This window comes from Olea europaea, unplaced genomic scaffold (assembly GCF_002742605.1).
Source record: "Olea europaea var. sylvestris unplaced genomic scaffold, O_europaea_v1 scaffold1914, whole genome shotgun sequence".
NCBI classification, from domain to species: domain Eukaryota; kingdom Viridiplantae; phylum Streptophyta; class Magnoliopsida; order Lamiales; family Oleaceae; genus Olea; species Olea europaea.
Window position 1 is genome coordinate 112,422 of NW_019236957.1, and position 17,462 is coordinate 129,883.

At 31.4% G+C, this 17,462-nt stretch overlaps 2 protein-coding genes across 2 annotated transcripts in view; both read left to right on the forward strand.

Moving 5' to 3' along the window:
• The window catches only part of LOC111378997, a 12,074-nt gene extending 7,571 nt beyond the window's left edge, over nucleotides 1–4,503 (forward strand). Inside the window, exons 7-12 of the mRNA XM_023002308.1 lie at nucleotides 619–730; nucleotides 1,592–1,645; nucleotides 1,730–1,778; nucleotides 2,757–2,857; nucleotides 3,744–3,856; nucleotides 3,934–4,503. Of these exons, the coding sequence (XP_022858076.1) occupies nucleotides 619–730; nucleotides 1,592–1,645; nucleotides 1,730–1,778; nucleotides 2,757–2,857; nucleotides 3,744–3,856; nucleotides 3,934–4,273 (769 nt within the window). The 3' untranslated portion in view covers nucleotides 4,274–4,503. The remainder of the gene's footprint in view (nucleotides 1–618; nucleotides 731–1,591; nucleotides 1,646–1,729; nucleotides 1,779–2,756; nucleotides 2,858–3,743; nucleotides 3,857–3,933) is intronic.
• A 7,199-nt stretch (nucleotides 4,504–11,702) lies between these two features.
• On the forward strand, nucleotides 11,703–15,155 carry LOC111378991 (NAC domain-containing protein 30-like). Its single transcript, XM_023002298.1, has 4 exons — nucleotides 11,703–11,886; nucleotides 12,740–12,912; nucleotides 13,073–13,344; nucleotides 14,278–15,155. The coding sequence occupies exons 2-4, from the start codon at nucleotides 12,753–12,755 to the stop codon at nucleotides 14,950–14,952; spliced, it is 1,107 nt and encodes a 368-aa protein (XP_022858066.1). The 5' UTR covers nucleotides 11,703–11,886; nucleotides 12,740–12,752; the 3' UTR covers nucleotides 14,953–15,155.
• Nucleotides 15,156–17,462: the final 2,307 nt, after the last annotated feature.

The window sequence follows — 17,462 nt, forward strand, 5'->3', positions numbered from 1 at the left end:
AACTTTTTTTTTTTTTAAAGTTTTGACATGTGTATTCTTTTAGAAAGATATAGACTTGTGAACATGGAGACTTCTTTTTAGTAGCCGTTGTTTCATAAAAGATGTAGACTTTGATATCAAGTCTTTTAATGATATTTGTTATTGGTTTTCACATTGAACTAGTTATACACATTCACAGGGCAATGAGTTTTAATACCATTGTTGTAGTCAACTTTAACTATAAAATTTAGATTTCTAGCAAAATGTATTGGCAAGGATTGCTCCACTGCTTTTGCAAAAGCATAAGGTTTATACAATGTGCATTTCTCCATATGCTACTCTGGTGACAGTTACCTAGTCCTATCATAAGTGCAGAATAATAGCGTTAGCCTGTGATTTGAGATTATGGTTGGAGTTCATGATTTGTTTTTGATAGTTTTGTATGCGCCGCACACAATGTAATTAATGGATTGCATTTTCTATGTAGTTAAATCGGTTTAGTGTCGTGTGCCCTGATACCCAATATTGCCATATTAATTGATTGAAAATGATATATTATTTTTGTCCTTGTTTTTTTAATTTATTTTTCTATTTTATGATGTGCAGTTAGTTTTATTGATGATAATAGTTTCTTCTTAGGTACTGGAAGTTGTCTCTTATGGTGCACCCTGACAAATGTTCTCACCCACAAGCCCATCAAGCATTCGTTAAATTGAACAAAGCTTTTAAAGATTTGCAAGATCCAGATAAGGTGAGTGTTTAAAATTATTGAAGCCTCTAGTTAATTTAAGAAGCTTTCCATTGCCCTTTTGTTTCATTCTATAAGTTTTCACAGAGTTTTTAAGAATATTAACTCAATAAAAAAAATTAGTAGTTATTCCATAATAAGTTTACATCAAAGAGTTCTCTGTATTGTAATTAATATTGAAGCTCAGTTCATGTAGCTAAAGAAATGCAATCACCAAATTTTGTTATTTTAGCCCCTGTTTGATGGCCATTATGAAGAGAAATTGGGGCAAAATGATGTTTTGAACAGTGATTTTTTGGAGATTGTGTGGTTAAAAATTAGAGGAAAAATTTTGGATTTACGTGTAAAATATTTTATAATGCGAATGTGTACTTGAAAATGAGTAGGAGAAATAAAGAATTTTAATTTAGAGAGAGTCAAACAGGGGCTTAATCTGCCATTGACACTTGGCATTAGAGTACATGGCAAGGTGTATTCAACTTGGGCTAGCATTTTCTGTAAAGGCAGGGGTTAGCAGTTTGGAAGAAAAATGATAGTGAATTAATTGTGTGTAATCTTTCATAATTTGTTCAGATTAGATTTGGATATAGTTACTCTAATTGAGTCAATAGACCTCTGTCACTTAATTTCTCTCTCCGTGCAATCATAGTTGAATAACGCGTTTCTGGTATAAATGAGGAGTGGCTACTGGTTATGTAGGTTTAGATAATTATGATCCATTATTACTCTTATGCATTGAAGACACTAGGACTTCTGACGTAGGCTTGAGATTATATGAAATTATTTGATTGAATCTATTATGATTATTGTCCTAAATGTAACTTTATGCATAGTTTAAGTGGTTTGTATTATGTTTACTGTTAGAGAAAAGCGTTGGACGAGAAAATAACACTCAAGGAGGAACAAGAGGAATTTAAGGTGCATTTTCGGCATAGCTATGGTCTAGTTAGAGCTTAAACGAGTTTCTTTATAATTTCCCTCAAAAATATTTTAATCCTGTAGGCAGAATTGAAAGCCATGCGTGAGGCTGCACAATGGAGACGTTTACAAGGTTTGCATATACTCCCAACTTTTAATGTGATTGGTTTTGTTTGACTCCCTGGCCCTGCCCTCTTCTGGATCTCTCTCTCTCTCTCTCTCTCTAGCACAGATGCACTTTAGAAAGAGCAGGATCAGAATCTAATTCAGCACATTTTGCATAAAAACAAGAATTGAAGCAAAATTATTTATTTATTTATTTTTTATTCTAAATCGAACCAAATTCGATCCTGGCAAAATTCAGTTTTTGTGGGTTGATTTGCTCTATTCAAGCTTCTAAGCCCATAGGAGAACAACTAATCTCCACAGACACTAGTGAGGAATTGAAAGCTACCAAAAACCGAGGGGTTATAGTGTGATGGGTCATGTTTGCTTGATTTCTTGAAAACGGGATGCATTTTTTGTTAAGACTCAAAATTAACATTTTTGGCTAAGCCTAAAAAGTTCAACTTTTAAGTAAAAAGATGGTTTAATAAATAATTTACTGGTTAAAGTTGGAAATAGGTAATTTACTATTACTAATTGTTACTAAGGCACTTAACTTCAAATATAAGTAACTTCTTCACTTGAAAGAGAAAAAAAAACACAACACATTTTAATCCTTTTAAGCTTATTAGCCAAACTTGTTCCTTAATTACATTAACCTGTGCACTCTATTTCTTAATTTTTTATTCCTTGTGGTGCATAATGGTTATGATAATTTACTTGTTATTGAGATGGGTATGCTCTTTGCATTTATTTATTATTATTATTATTTTTTCTTTTTCTTATCATTTTGGAAGTAGGTACTTAGATTTCAGCCTTTCAACATTTTTCTTCATTCTATTTTAAATACAAAAAAATAAAAAGGGAGCTTGTCCTTTGGTGTCCAACTTGTGTATCGCTTTTTGTTTGGATTCTCTACTTTGTGTGTATTCCAGCAACGGAAATGTTTCTTTATTGTGAGGGAATTATGATCTCAATGTGAAAACCAGATTACTGTTGGTTGCAGGTATAACCATGGAGGGTGATGACATCCTCTTGGCTGAGATGGATGTTAAAGTCGCGCCAAAAAGAGAAGAATGGATGACAACATTACCACCTGAAAGAAAAGTAAGGGTCAATTCTATTTTTTCCTCCTGCCCCTCATCTATTTATTCTCTCTGAAAAAAACTTTGCATTGAAAAAGTTACCTGTTCATGAGCCTTTATCATTGTCCTTTCTGGTTCCCCATCTGGGATTAAGAGCAGCATGTTTGTGTAAGCTTAAAAAGCTTACAAGTTCAATATAACTTCTTTCTATTTCTAAAAGTTGGAGAGGAATAAGTTACTTATTGTTATAATAATGTAAGAGTTACTTTCATTAAAGCGTTTAAATAATTGAGTTTTAAAACAAAATTTTTATTGGTCATAGTTAAGTTAATGGTTACTTTTAAAATAAATAACCTTCAAGTAATGCAAAATGCCTGGAAACATACCTAGCAAACTCTACTCTAGGTCTACCAATGCTGGACGTGCACTAATTTATTAATGCGGTAGAAAGTGGAGATCGTGTATTGTTAATTTTCTAGTAATCCTGGGAGTAAATTGTGAAGTTTTACTCCCCGGCTGAACAAAATTTCTTGTCCTTGCTGCTGTAGAATAGGCTCAGATGAAGCAGCCTGCAAGATATGAATAGGCATTAGTAAGAGATGTAGTTTCATGTCTGAAATGTTATTGAACTCGCTGTTTTTGTTTCTCACGTGATTCAGGGCACTGAATTGAATTTTTGAAGTTGTTTAATAAACGTCAAAATGCTGCTATTATATTTCTTTTGTTCCTTTTCAGGTTATAATATTTATGATGAGAAAACTGAAATTAAACGTGTTCAGAATTTGCAAATCTACTTAAAAAAGCTTAAAAGCATGAAAAATAATTAGTTTCGGTATCAAAAGTTCAGTACTCAGTACTTAAACTGTTCATGACTTGTCAATTCGATCTGATAAATTTCTCTTCCTCAGCCTGGTATGACCATGCAGTCGACAAGGTTTAGCAAGAGCTCGAAAGAAGGACGAGGTGATACCAGTGCCTGGACGGATACTCCTTCAGAAAAGGCTCAGAGAGCAAAGATGAAGTATGTGAAACTTTTAGTTTGCTAATGTGCATGATCGTTTTGGACTTTGTTTTCTGAAACCGAGATGTTTGTGGCAGTTACTTAGAAGCCTACAATGAGGCTACTGCAATTGCTTCGAAGGAGCATGAAAAGAAAACTGTAAATATGGATGCTGAATTGGTGGACCAGTATAATAAAGCAAAACGATCAAAGTCATTGGTTGAAAAGAATAAAGAATCTGCCAAGAGTAGTTCAAAGAAAAAGTCGAAGCAGGAAGCAGTGAAAGAGGAATGGGAGGGAAAACATCCATGGAAACCTTGGGATCGGGAAAATGATTTGACTGCAGGAAGGCAAAAAGTTAAATTAGACGCTGAAAACATGGCTGCAGGTCTGACTTCCAGATTTGCCTCAGGATCCTTTCAAAGAAACTTCCTCTAGAGTGTTGATTATATTGAGTCGATGGATTCAGCATGACGAGTTAGTTTGTTCTTCAAGCTTCGTTGTTGTCTAGAGCTCTTGTGCTGAATCTGTTTTAAAGATTATCATAGTTTTTTTATTCTCTTAATACTTGCATGTTAGTTATTGTAGCTCCATCTATAGCGCATGTTCGGTACACACTGAACACGAATATTATAATGAATAAGATTTCAGCATTGTTGTTTTCATCATGTTGAATCTGCAGCTTGATATATCCCCATTAACTCCGTTTATTGGACATGTTTGTTACACGTTGAATTGGGATAGTATAACGGATAAAAATTTNCAGCTTGATATATCCCCATTAACTCCGTTTATTGGACATGTTTGTTACACGTTGAATTGGGATAGTATAACGGATAAAAATTTTGCATCGTTTTCACTGTGCTGAATCTGGTAGGTCGATTGCCATTGATTTTTATTTAGGGCTTGTTTGAGTCACATTATTATCAAAAAAATACATTCTTCAACAGTAATTTAACATCATTTCGACCATCCATTTGTCAATAAAATAATATACACGCAAATTTAAAATTTTTTCTTATTTTTTAACCACATATTTTCCATTGATTTGACATGAATAATGTATTTTTTTTTCCTAAATGAGGCTTAAACATGGGCTTAATTTTTACTCAGTACTTCGTAACGGAAGTTTCATATGTTCTATTGGCTCCATATGTAAGATCTATTTAGTGCACACTACTAGAGTGAACTAGATCGTATAATAGATAAGATTTACATTTTTTGTCCAATAATATTGTCCAGTATCTTAATTTCATCTTGCCAAATATGCCATACTTAATTTTTTATACATCATATGTTTCATGGTTGGATTTAGATTAAACCATGGATGCATTTTGGTTGCAGATTCATTTTAAAAGTGTTAAGAGTCTACCAAATACTTACGAACATTTGAGTATTTTTTGGTTCTCTTTTTATATCAAATAATTTTGTACAAGTGCACTTGTATTCAAACACCATGACTTGTGATAAAAATATCTCAAGTTTTAAACTTTATTTTCCTTGAATATAAAACAAATCAATATATCACGTTTTACTCCATTACATTATTAAGGTCTTGTTCGGTCCTTATTTTCTAAACTTCATTTTCAATATACATCCTCCCTGTGAAATAATTTTACACTTGGGCTCATAATTTTTTCTACTTCATGTTTTGTGGGTTTTTTTTTTTTTTTTTTTTTTTTGGGTGCCTTCACGTCTATTCTCAAAAATTCATTGAAAAATCAAAGCAATTGATTGGACAGCCACCAAATTTAAAGAAATAATGCAAAAACACCTGCCTTTAAGTAAAGAAATATATGTGCCAACACTTTTAAGCCTCTGTGATCATTGCTTGCATAGTCCCACTTACAATGCAAGCAAAGGCCAATAGCATAAATTGACTTTCATCTTATACAAACTAAACTAATAATTGTACATGCATTTCTTAATTTCTTCTTAATTTCCTATTTTCTAGTATGTGGAAACGTACTTCGACACGAAAAAAATTTGATGCATGTGTCGACTCACTCATCTTATAACTTAATTATAAATATGTAAACGTAAAATAAAATTATCATAGATTTTTTAGACTGAAAATGATAATCAAAGAGTGTGGAGACATCATTATCAACCTTAGTTGAAGCTTCCCTTTACTTTCTAGAAACTTGTTAAGACATTTTTTAAAGATTAATTAATCGGGTTAAATCCAAATGATCCCTCAACTTTATACTTACTATCCTCATGATCAACCAATTTGATTTTATTTCACTATGGCCACCAAACTTTATACTTACATTATCATGGTCATCCAATTTGATTTTATTTCACAATGACCATCCAATTTCATATAACGTCTAACCATGGCCATCCAACTTCTTTTCACAATTTTCTCTAATTTTAAAAATGGGTAGAACTATAACTTTGCATTATATATATAAAATAAAATTAAAAAATAAAATAAAATAAAATAAAATATTTTTAAAAGTTTAAATAGTTAGAAATGAGAATACACTTATTTTTCAATAAGTGTATAGAGGGTCCCACAAACCGCCCCGAAAAAGCTTGTTGCTTGGTTCGCACTGTTATTTGTTAGCTAAAGCGACACCCACCACCCCTCTAAATTTGACGAACATTTTTTGTTTAAAAAATGTTAAGGACTCGAACAAATTGTAAGCTTGTTAGTTAAATAAACATTTCAGAAACGAGATGGGTGGGCCAAAATTAATGTTGTAAAATTTGTAGGAAAATTCGCATTGTTAGAAATCTATTGTGTCATTAAGAAGTTGATTCTTAATAATTAAAAAGTAATAAATCAGTCAACAACTTATCATTATAGTTGCACAATTAACTATTATTAAGAGCCGTTCAAATTCATGTTAAATCGTCTCGTAAACCTAGGGACGGAGCCAAGAGAATAGAGTTGTGAGAGCAAATTTTTATTGTGATAGCAAAATTGAAAGGTATAAGGATTTGATTAATTAATTTATTTTTTTTTGGAAAATCTTGAAAAATATATTGCAAAATATTAAATTCCAAATTTAGTGTAGGGGTAGTCGGGCCACTGTAGATCCGCCCATGCGTGATCCTCGCTTATCCAACTTAATGAAACTAGATTATACTTCTCAACTTGGATTAGTATTTAGAAATTCGCAATTAGCATATTTGTACAAGGATCACATGTCAATTTGATGAAAAAATCTAGACGATCTTGTTACGAGGGATTGATCATGTAACTACAATGATATGTTAGGTAGTCCGAGGAATGCCATCGAGCAACCAATGAAGTCTTTCCTTCAGCCATCAAGGAATCAAGCAGAAAGTTCAGTCTTTTCAGGTGAATGGGTGAGTACGAAGTCACATGCCGAGTGGATTAAATAAAAAAAAAAAAAAAAAGGAAAATTCCCATCACGGGGTTTTAATTTTGCAACTGTTATTAAAGAATAATATTTATACGCTTATTTTTAAATTTCAAGCGAGACAAATTTTCATGAGCGACGTTCACTATTTTGACGATTTCATCGTGAGAGACTCATTATGCAAATATAATAAAATCTTGAAAATATAAAATAAATTGAGAACTAATGGTGCAAGTTTCTTCAAAATTTTAGTTGCGTGGGGATCTTCAAAAGAAGTAGCCACTAATAGAACGAAATGACAAAAAATAATTCATATGGCCAATGTAAAAGGTTCAATTCATTATTGCAGCAGTTCTCCCAATTGTTTTCGTACTTGTAGACTTAGACATATCCTCCTCGAATTCTTGTGGATCATTCACAGTCAGAACGATTTCTACGTTGTAATTGCGAATATTTAATTAACTTATATTATTTTTCAATACATGCAGGGATGTACGAAAACGAAATGATGAAATTTTGATTTTAAATATGAAGTTTAATTTAGCCCTTTCTTTTCTTTAAAAAAAAAAATGTATTTTAAACATTATTTTGATATCATTTCATCAACACATTTTTCAATAAAATAATATTACACGCAAATTCAAATTTTTTATTTTTATTTTTTAATCACACATTTAACATCATTACATCATTCAAAAATGTATTTTTAGGGCATAAAATGAGACTCAAACAAGGACTTACTGTTTCTTATAATCTCGTTTTCGTCTGGTTACTTTTAAGCATACCATCCTTGATTTCTCATAGATAGAGGAATATCCAACATTTTGGGGACAAAGAGCTAGTACTAAATTTGAGATTTAAGGTTTTAAAATTTCTTAAAAATAATAATTATTAATTTTACCACGAAACCTTAAAATTTGGGAAAAAGCTGTTGTGACAGGGAATTGGAAGAACTTTTAAATTAGGTACTGCGTGGCAACACGTGACTGGGTACTTTTTTTTTTTAAACTAGCCAATTAGATGTTGACATGTGGCATCTGGATTTAATCCCTATCTCCATTACCTGTTTTTTGTAGCAAAACTCATTTGCCCTTTCTTTGGGTGTTTTTCAATGGTTGTTTGTAAGTAGTTACAAGTATCAACTATATAATTTTATAATTTTTCAAAAACCTTATAATGTTGGTAAGTGTAAAATTATATTTTATTTAGAATCATGTAAGTTACCTTTCCTTACAAGTAAAAAATAAAATAAAATAAAATTTTAAAAGTGGAATAGAGATTAATTTCAAAATAAACTACTTATTGTTTTCGACTTTATCTTAAAAATATATATTTTTTTAATGCTTATTTACTTTCCAATTCTCCTTGCTTTATCAAAAATATATATTTTCTAGCAACTAGATATTTTCATGTTCTTTCAAATGATATATATATATATTCCCATTTTCTGTGATTTTTTTTAATAGTTTAATTGTATAATCAGTTCAGGACATTCTTTCTATATGATTTTTTGTCACGCAAGAAAAGGGTCTATCTTGTGCTGAGGCTCATAATTGATTTTTTTTTCTTGCTTTTAATTAATCAAATCTGTAAATAAGCAGAAAAGTAGGATCCACACCATATTTAATCAAGTAGATATTGAAAAATAATTTAAAACTTATAAAAGGGAAAGTCGGGAGGTCATAAAAGATTTTAGCCCCCATTTGACCCCCATTTTTTGAAATGAAAATGAGTAAAATAATATTTTTTTAATAAATGAGTAGTTGAAAAAGAATAAAAAATTTTTGATTTATATATAATATTATTTTATAGAAGATTGAGTGGTTGAAAATAAAAAAGAAAAAAAATAGAATGTAATGTAATGGTGGTCAAACGGGAGCTTAATAAATTTATCATCTTGAAGTTACATACTTGAAACTGATTGGTGGGAGCCATGGGTCCTCAATAAATTCTTCTATCTAAACTTATGGAGCCACGACTCGATTTATGGACACCCAAGACGATTTGAAAGGAACAAGAGTTGATCTAATACCTATATTAATGTGTTTCAGGTGTTCTAGTTTTGAGTATTATCCCTTCTAATATTTGTGTCAATTCCGTGACTTCGACTATAATGAAATATGAAAATTTGAGATAGTATTTTTTTTTTTAAACATGTATTTTCCAATAATAATCAATTTCTGGCAAGTAATAAAATAATGCAATAAATTAGTATTTATGCCTACTACTTTTATGAATGATTTATTTCCTTCTTTTTTTTTTTTTTTTTGGTACACACATAATGGAAAAATTGACCTTTTCAACTTGATAAAAAAATAAATAAATTAAATTTAAGATTTATTTTGTGAAATTTTAAAATTGATAAATAAAAGAGGAAAGCTCATGTAAAAAAATTACAACGATACTTTCACACATTACGATCATATGAGAGATATTTCTATTTTCTCTCACAAGTGGACCCCACTTTTCTTCTAACGGTTAAAAAAAATTAATTCTCAAAATCACTCTCAAACAGGCTCTAAATGTAGAAATATGTAGAAGCCAAAAAGTGCACCTTTTCTATCCTGTGCAAACTAAAAAGTGTACATTTTTATTTATTTTTTAATGTCTTTCTATTTATATATTTTCTTTTTGTTGTGAATCATACACTTTCTTGCTAGATGATGCAATCTTTTTGGGTGTAGGACACAATGTCTTGTCCCCATTAGTATTTTACAGCTCTTGTAGTTGTAGGGTTAAATATATCGTGAATTTTTTGTGGGTTTTACATACATCCGGCAATTAAACATAGATTTGTGAAGACTTGTTATCTAAACTTTTTTGAACAAATATGAAGTTATTTTATTTAAGTTTTGTAAAGCTTTTAAGTTTTCTCTGCTTTTACACGAACAATCTTTTAAATTTGACTGCTTTCCCGTTATTTTCATGTGGAAAAATATTATTGATTTCTAGTAGTCATAATAAAATTTGCAAGTCTTAGCTAGGAAGGTTTCTATTTTATCATATGATGACCAATCGAACTATAATTATTTTGTTTAATCATAGGACTTTACCATTTGTACACTGAATTCATATACTTTGATTGACAATTGCATTGTTGTCAACAATGTGTTGAATGTTAAAACTGTTTAAAATTTTTAAACTATTCAATTGAGTAATACCACATGACATAGTGTGAATCAAAATGTAAATCAAAGTATATATGTAGCGAAAGTTCTTAATTATAGAAGAAATGTTATTTAGCATCACTAGAGCTACAACTCCAATCTAGGTGATCTTAATGTGACATTAAATGATAAGTGAAATTAAATGAATCTTTTAATTCCACCTATTATTTAGCTTATTGTCTAACACTGCCTAGATTGGAATTGTAACCCTAATGGAGTTACATAACATTACTCTAATTATAGCATGCAAAAGAATAAATCTTCTTGGACAGGGCCACGTAATTGGCACGTCTCGAGCCCTCCCAAATAGCGCCCTGCTTCTCATGCAAAAAACATAGAATTTTAACGTGTCATCCACGTGGCAGCTTGTTGAGTGGCCACTTGTCGGTGGGCTACATCCCAAACAGACAACAATAAGGATGCATTTGATTGCAAGTATGAAATTTGAATTGAAAGAAAATAAATTTTAGGTAATTTAATTTCTTAGAATTTATTTGCACGAAATTTATCAATTAAATGTGTTTGATTGACTTAATTTTCAACCTAAAAAATATTATACTTGTCCATTTGGAAAATATTGACAATCAAACATATTCTAACTAGATTGCGGCAATAGAAAATACTTATTGGAAATGGCAATGACAAAATGATAAGCACTATTGTCAAGGATAAATATGGGAAAATTGCAACATTTCTCCCCAACTTATTGCTCCTTCATCAAGTACGTCCTGACCTTTAAAAGAGAATTGACTCATTAAACAACTTTTTATTAAAACTGCAAAATTAATCATAATGTGTAATGACAAAAACCATCTAATTCTTCATTAAACAGCATATTCGATTTCAAATTGTTAGTAACAAACTTAAGTAGGTAAACAAAATCTAGTTTCATAAGTTGGACATGTGGAATCAGCTAGATGATTTAACAAATTTTTTAACTCTCTCTCATTGAAGATTGATTTACTGAAACGTTGATGATCAACTTGTTACTCTGACAAATTTCCTTAAATTCTCTTTTGAACAACTTATTTTTTAGATGATATGGTTCAACCTACTATTATTATAATAGTAAAGGGTCCTAAATTATAGTTTTACCGTCACCCGATAATCAAAATTCTGCGTGTGCGTACGCTAAATCCAAAATTAAAATAAATAAATTGTTTAAATTTTGAAATAAGGTGATTAAAAGGAAGTAGTGGGAAAACCTTAGGGCACACTATAACGGTGGAGGGTTGACGTGAAAATTTGGTACCCCGCCGTCCAAATAAAATCCAATCTGCTGCCACCACCCACGCGCAATGAATAACAATATGAATGTATCACCCTTTCATCTCTCTTATTTTCTGCATTATATAAAAATGAAAATGGAAGTTGAATTATCATTCAAACTTCTGTACACACCTGCTTCTGCTTATCATATAAATATACCATCTTACCAACACCATATAAACCAACTTCTCACAATCCCAACAAATCTCTCTCTCTCTCTCTCTCTCTCTCTCTCTCTAGCAAGAGCAATTCAAGAACACAACGAGGTTGAACTTTCTGGGTTAGTATTTTCTTATGTTCCTTTGTTTGTTTGTGTTTCTACCCAACACTATTTAATAAAATGAAATGGAAGCTCTTGTGCTTTCTGCTAGCTGCTGCAGCAAAGTTGTAGGTGTACCCATGATTGTTTGATCTATGTATATTCTTTCGGACTAGACAAATATCTTGTATTCAAGATTCGTCTCCATTATTGTGAGAAAATAAAAAATTTGAAAACACGATTTCAATTAATGAATTTGTCGAATATCTAACAACTTAAATTTTTAGATGATCAGCCTAAAACTGCATGTTTTCTACGCACACACCGTGCTCGCTTGTGACTTTTCGAGAGTCTCTAAGCATTTATTTAGAACACGAGTATGTTGTATGAAAATGTTGTAATAACAAGTTGGATGTGAAAACATCTCAACACAATTGAGGCGTGGAGTGGAATGCACTCAAAGAAAAATAAAACATGCCTAATGTCTAGAAAGGTCAAATTTATACGGCCACTTTTTTGTTCAATATACTTTGTCTAATTACAACATGCAAAGAAGGAGAATGGCCATTGGCCTATGTTTCGATAATCATTGTCTTGTTTGTTCAATTATATATGTTTCGATGTTGCAATAATCAAAAAGACTAAAATATCTTCAGGGCTGCTCATGTTTGGACGGTATTAAAAAATAAAAATAAGTAAACAATTTGTTTATTGCAAAAACTATAGCTCCCTTCCTCGAGACTTGCTCTCTTTAACATATATTTTCATACGAGGTTGAGTATTGAGGAAGATAAATAAAATGATGTTTTATTCAATGTATCGTCTACCTCATCCTGTAATCTCTTTAACGTATATAATTGGCATTCTTTTCCAGGGAAAGATCAAGAATGGAAATGGAGTCATGTGTCCCTCCGGGCTTTCGATTTCACCCTACTGAAGAAGAATTAGTGGGTTATTACCTCAAGAGAAAGATTAATTCCCTGAAAATTGATCTTGATGTCATAATTGACATTGATCTCTACAGAATGGAGCCCTGGGACATCCAAGGTACATATTGATTTGTTCATATATAGGTTAATTATTTCTTGCATAAACTATTTGGTAATTGGCATAAACTTACTTTTAAGTACAACCAAACATTCAATGCCCCAACTATTTACGATAAATATTTCTGCTGATCATGAATAGTTTCAATCCCTTATTACAGGCAGTTGCAAGTTGGGATATGAAGAGCAAAATGAGTGGTATTTTTTCAGTCACAAGGACAGAAAATACCCAACTGGAACTCGAACTAATAGAGCCACTGCTGCTGGTTTTTGGAAGGCAACTGGAAGAGACAAAGCGGTGGTTTCAAAGGCCAAATTAATAGGAATGAGGAAAACTTTAGTATTTTACAGAGGGCGTTCACCCAATGGAAGAAGAACTGACTGGATCATGCATGAATATAGGCTCCAGAATTCTGAAAATGGACCCCCTCAGGTAATTAATTCAGCTCAATTTCAACTTATACGTCCACTTGCATACCGGATAATTTTTTCATCAAATGTCTTACAAGTGCACAATTTTAAATAATGTGTGACAATGAAAGTACTTGATTCTAGGACATTGTTTACTATGGTACTATGTTAAGCTATTTTATATATAAGTTTAAGTTAATAAAAATGGAACTGGGGTCCCATTAAATGTGTTATTAATTAAAATTAGTTATTTACTTTGACTTAAATTTTAATCAAATTTTTTCATTCGAACCAAACATGGGCTTGATTTAAAAATGATCGTCATCGGCCTTGCACAAGAGGAACGTGTTGAATATTAATGGATAAATTATTGTCTATCTAACAACTTAAATTTTAAATATAGTGGTTAAACATAAAATCAAAACACTCCAATTTCTAGAGTTAAAATTTCACTTCTACACATTTATAAAAGTTGTGTACGTGTCAAAATAAATTTAAAATAAATAAATCTATCTTATCTTTAATAATTTAAACTTTCAAATTTAGGTATACTTCACTGATTACAAATAAAAGGTATCCCTTCAATAAGGGTTGCCAGTTTTCGTATTAACTTTAATTATCTCTGTAATGATTTGAAACGTGATTACCATTCTTTTGTTAAAGCACTTTCTAAGGTTGGGATTGCCAATTAAATGCCCTTCACTGTATTCATCACTCCATCAACATGTTTTTCTCCCTGGCATAATTTTTGGAATTCGTAGTCAAAAAACAAGGCTTAGCCCCTGTTTAGTATAGATAAAAATCAAATTTTTGGTACATTTTGATAAAAATTAATGAAATATGTGTTTGAAAAGTTGTCTATGGTTGAAATTAATTATTGACGTTGATTTAGATTTTAATCTATTCTTTAGCTGAACCAAACATGGACTTAACTATTGGTTTCCCCGTGTTGCAGGAAGAAGGATGGGTCGTATGTCGTGCATTCAAGAAACCGACTCCGAGTCAAAAACAAGGTTTCGAAGCCTGGAATAATTCTTACTATGACAGCAGTTATAGGCCTCCATCATGTCTGGGTACACCAAATACAATGCAGACATTTGATCCAATTAATCAAGGAACAAACTTTCAATTACCCTCATCATTTGCTGCAGATCAGCAGCTAATATCCAATCATAATCGTTTCGAGTATCAGCTAGTCGAGCTTCCAAAACGCAATAGCCCATCGATATCTGCGATGAAAGAAAGTTTTGAGCATAATGCTATAGCCTGCAATGAAGATACGGGAGATCAGATGAAAAACTATGATAATCAATACAGCGATTGGAAGAAGTTCGATAAGTTTCTTGCATCACAAGTCATTGATGAACCTCCATCGTTTGCACATGGACAAGTCCAGCTTCCAAAACTCGACAGCCCCTCGACTGAAGAAAGTTTCGAGCATAATACTATAACCTGCAGTGAAGAGGTAGGAGATATGAAGAGAAAGTATGATAATCAGGATAGCGATTGGAAAAACTTTGATAAGTTAATTGCATCACAAGTCATTGATGATTCCTCATCGTGCGCATACACAAACTTGCAGCCATTAGTCTCCCAAAATGATGAGCTTGAATGGTTTCCGGACTTATAGTTTTTTGAGGAAATTTCATAGATTCATCATTCATCCAATGACCATTCTCGACTTCCATCAGAGCTAGGCATGCTTTTTTTCCTAAGATCATAGTACTGCCCTATGTTTGGGTGGATTGAATTGATAATTTACATAATTTTAACTGTTTCTGTTATTCAAAAATTGTAATTTCGTCAATATTATTGGAAACTTTGATTGAAGTAGATGAATTTCGTTTCTTGCAGGTTAATTAAACAGATCTGTCAATATACCTTTACAAGTGTCATAAAAATTTAAATTTTATAGGCCTAGATAACAGGGTGAAGTTTATGTTTGGGATTTGGAGCATGTTGGATTTTTTAATTGGGTTGGGAGGCGAGCTGGAGGTTAAGTTGGGAAGATAGGGTATGTGTGGGCAGTGGCGGATGTAGGTGGTGGCATGAAAGAACTTCTTCTTTTTTTTTGTGTTTTTTTTCAACAATAGATTAAATTTTTACGTTATATTTCTGGTTATTGATCCCATTTTTAAATAGCCTTTTTGCCCAGTTGGTGAGGACGCTATAAGTGGTACAAGAGGTATCTGGTTCGATTCCTTTGTCAAGGGATTTGGCATGTATTATTTTTACACTATAAATTTTTACTAAAATTCAATAGGAAGAGGAAGAAATGAGGATTCGAACTCATGATCTCAAGCAAGGATTGTTGTAAGCTTAATCATTATGGTATCTTTTAAATTGTATCACTAAATTTAACAAAATAATATTTGTTATGTTTTAACTGTTTTAATGCAAACACTTTTGAATATTCAAATTCGCACTCTTCCTTTAAATTATACAAAACTTGACAACAATGTCATTTAATGAGTTCCGTTTATTCTTATAACAAAATTATATATGTTCAGTTTAAACAAAATAATTGTTATATTTATACTTTAGGCCTTGTTATAGTTAGATTCCTATTTTTTTCAAAATATATTTTTCTTTCTTCTTTTCATCCATATATTCTTCAATAAAATAATGTTACACGTAAATTCAAAACTATTCTTTATTTTTAATCACACGTTCTCCATCTAATCACTATTTCAAAATTTTTTTTTGGCAAAAAAATGGGTATAAAAAAGACTCTTAATATTTTATTGTGCCCGATAGTAAATGGTCAATGGTCGCCTGTGCTGACTCAAACTTTTAGATTCGTCCCTGTGTGTGCGTGGATGAAGTTGAGGGCCGGGGAGGGAGATGCGTTTGGAGAGGGGATAAGAGAAGGGGCCGATCTCGGCGGTAGCCTTGGGGGTGAATGGGCTCAAATTTGCCGACGTGGCGTTGAGTTGGTGACGAATTGTGAAGGCGGTGCGGTGGGGGCATTAAGGATTGCGGGCTCTTTCTTGGTGACTGAAGCATAAGGAATGGCATTGGCGGAAGGATTACTGTTTGTTCACGGAATGAGTGGTAGTTGCTGATTCTTGATACAGTGCAACAATTAGTGACGGATCTTCATTTGCGCCGCCGAATGGAATGCTTCTTTGCTTATATTTGAGGGGAATAAGGTGGCCCATGAAATGAACGGCCTTCCTTTTTTATTTTATTTTTTTCTCCAAATGTATTGTCAATTTTTTAGCATAATAATGTATATTCCCCGTTTTCAAGACCATCTTCAGTACTGTATCAAATTTTATATCAAATTAAAATTCATCTTCAACTATTACACTAAAAGTTATACCAAATGAACAGTGTTTAACCATTTTCTTTCCTTTTTTTATTCTTTATAATTTATTTATTTGAAATATTATTTATTTAATTATTTTATAAATGCATAAATTACAAAATAAATAATTACATTAAATTACGGAAAAGATTAAATTTATTAATAAATATAAAAAACATAGTACAATTAATAAAAACACTGTAACAACGAAAACATTAAATCATGCCATCAGAAAATATTACAATGCATTTCGAATTTGGATTGACGATATTACGAAGTCGAAAGATTTTTGCAATTTAATTCTCAGAATTCTTCTTCCAAATTATGCACTTTTTATGTATCCTTTTGTTTAAATAACATTAGATTATCGTATGTATGTCATTGTTTAATATATTTCGTGTTAACTTTAATAAATAATCGTGTCTGTTATATTTTAAATTTTTTTCTTCTTTTAATTAATTTATTAATTATTATTTCTTAGATTTAAAATTTATTTTAAATGCAAATAATAATAATAATTTATTGTATTACAAAATATTTAGCACAACTGATACAAATACCTTTAACAAATTTATTTGAAAAAAGGATAAAAAGGGACAAAAGAGACTTTATACACTTTTGGTATAAAATATAGTGTTGCATTGAAGCAACTTTGTACCAAAAAATAGTACAATTTGATGATTTGATGTTAGCATTAGAATTGCCCTTGCACCTTTCCTTCTGGACGCCACTTTTGTAATGGCATATGAGGATCCCAAGACGTACATCTTAATAAAGCATAATAAATAATAATTATGATTTGAGCTTTAGTATATTATGATTTCATTAAT

Bases quoted from the DNA above. Each gene is read 5' to 3' on its own strand.
- LOC111378991 (XM_023002298.1), top strand. From the start codon at position 12,753: ATGGAAATGGAGTCATGTGTCCCTCCGGGCTTTCGATTTCACCCTACT. The intron at 12,913-13,072 runs GTACATATTGAT...CCCTTATTACAG, and splicing joins GGAGCCCTGGGACATCCAAG to GCAGTTGCAAGTTGGGATAT. The intron at 13,345-14,277 runs GTAATTAATTCA...CCCGTGTTGCAG, and splicing joins CTGAAAATGGACCCCCTCAG to GAAGAAGGATGGGTCGTATG.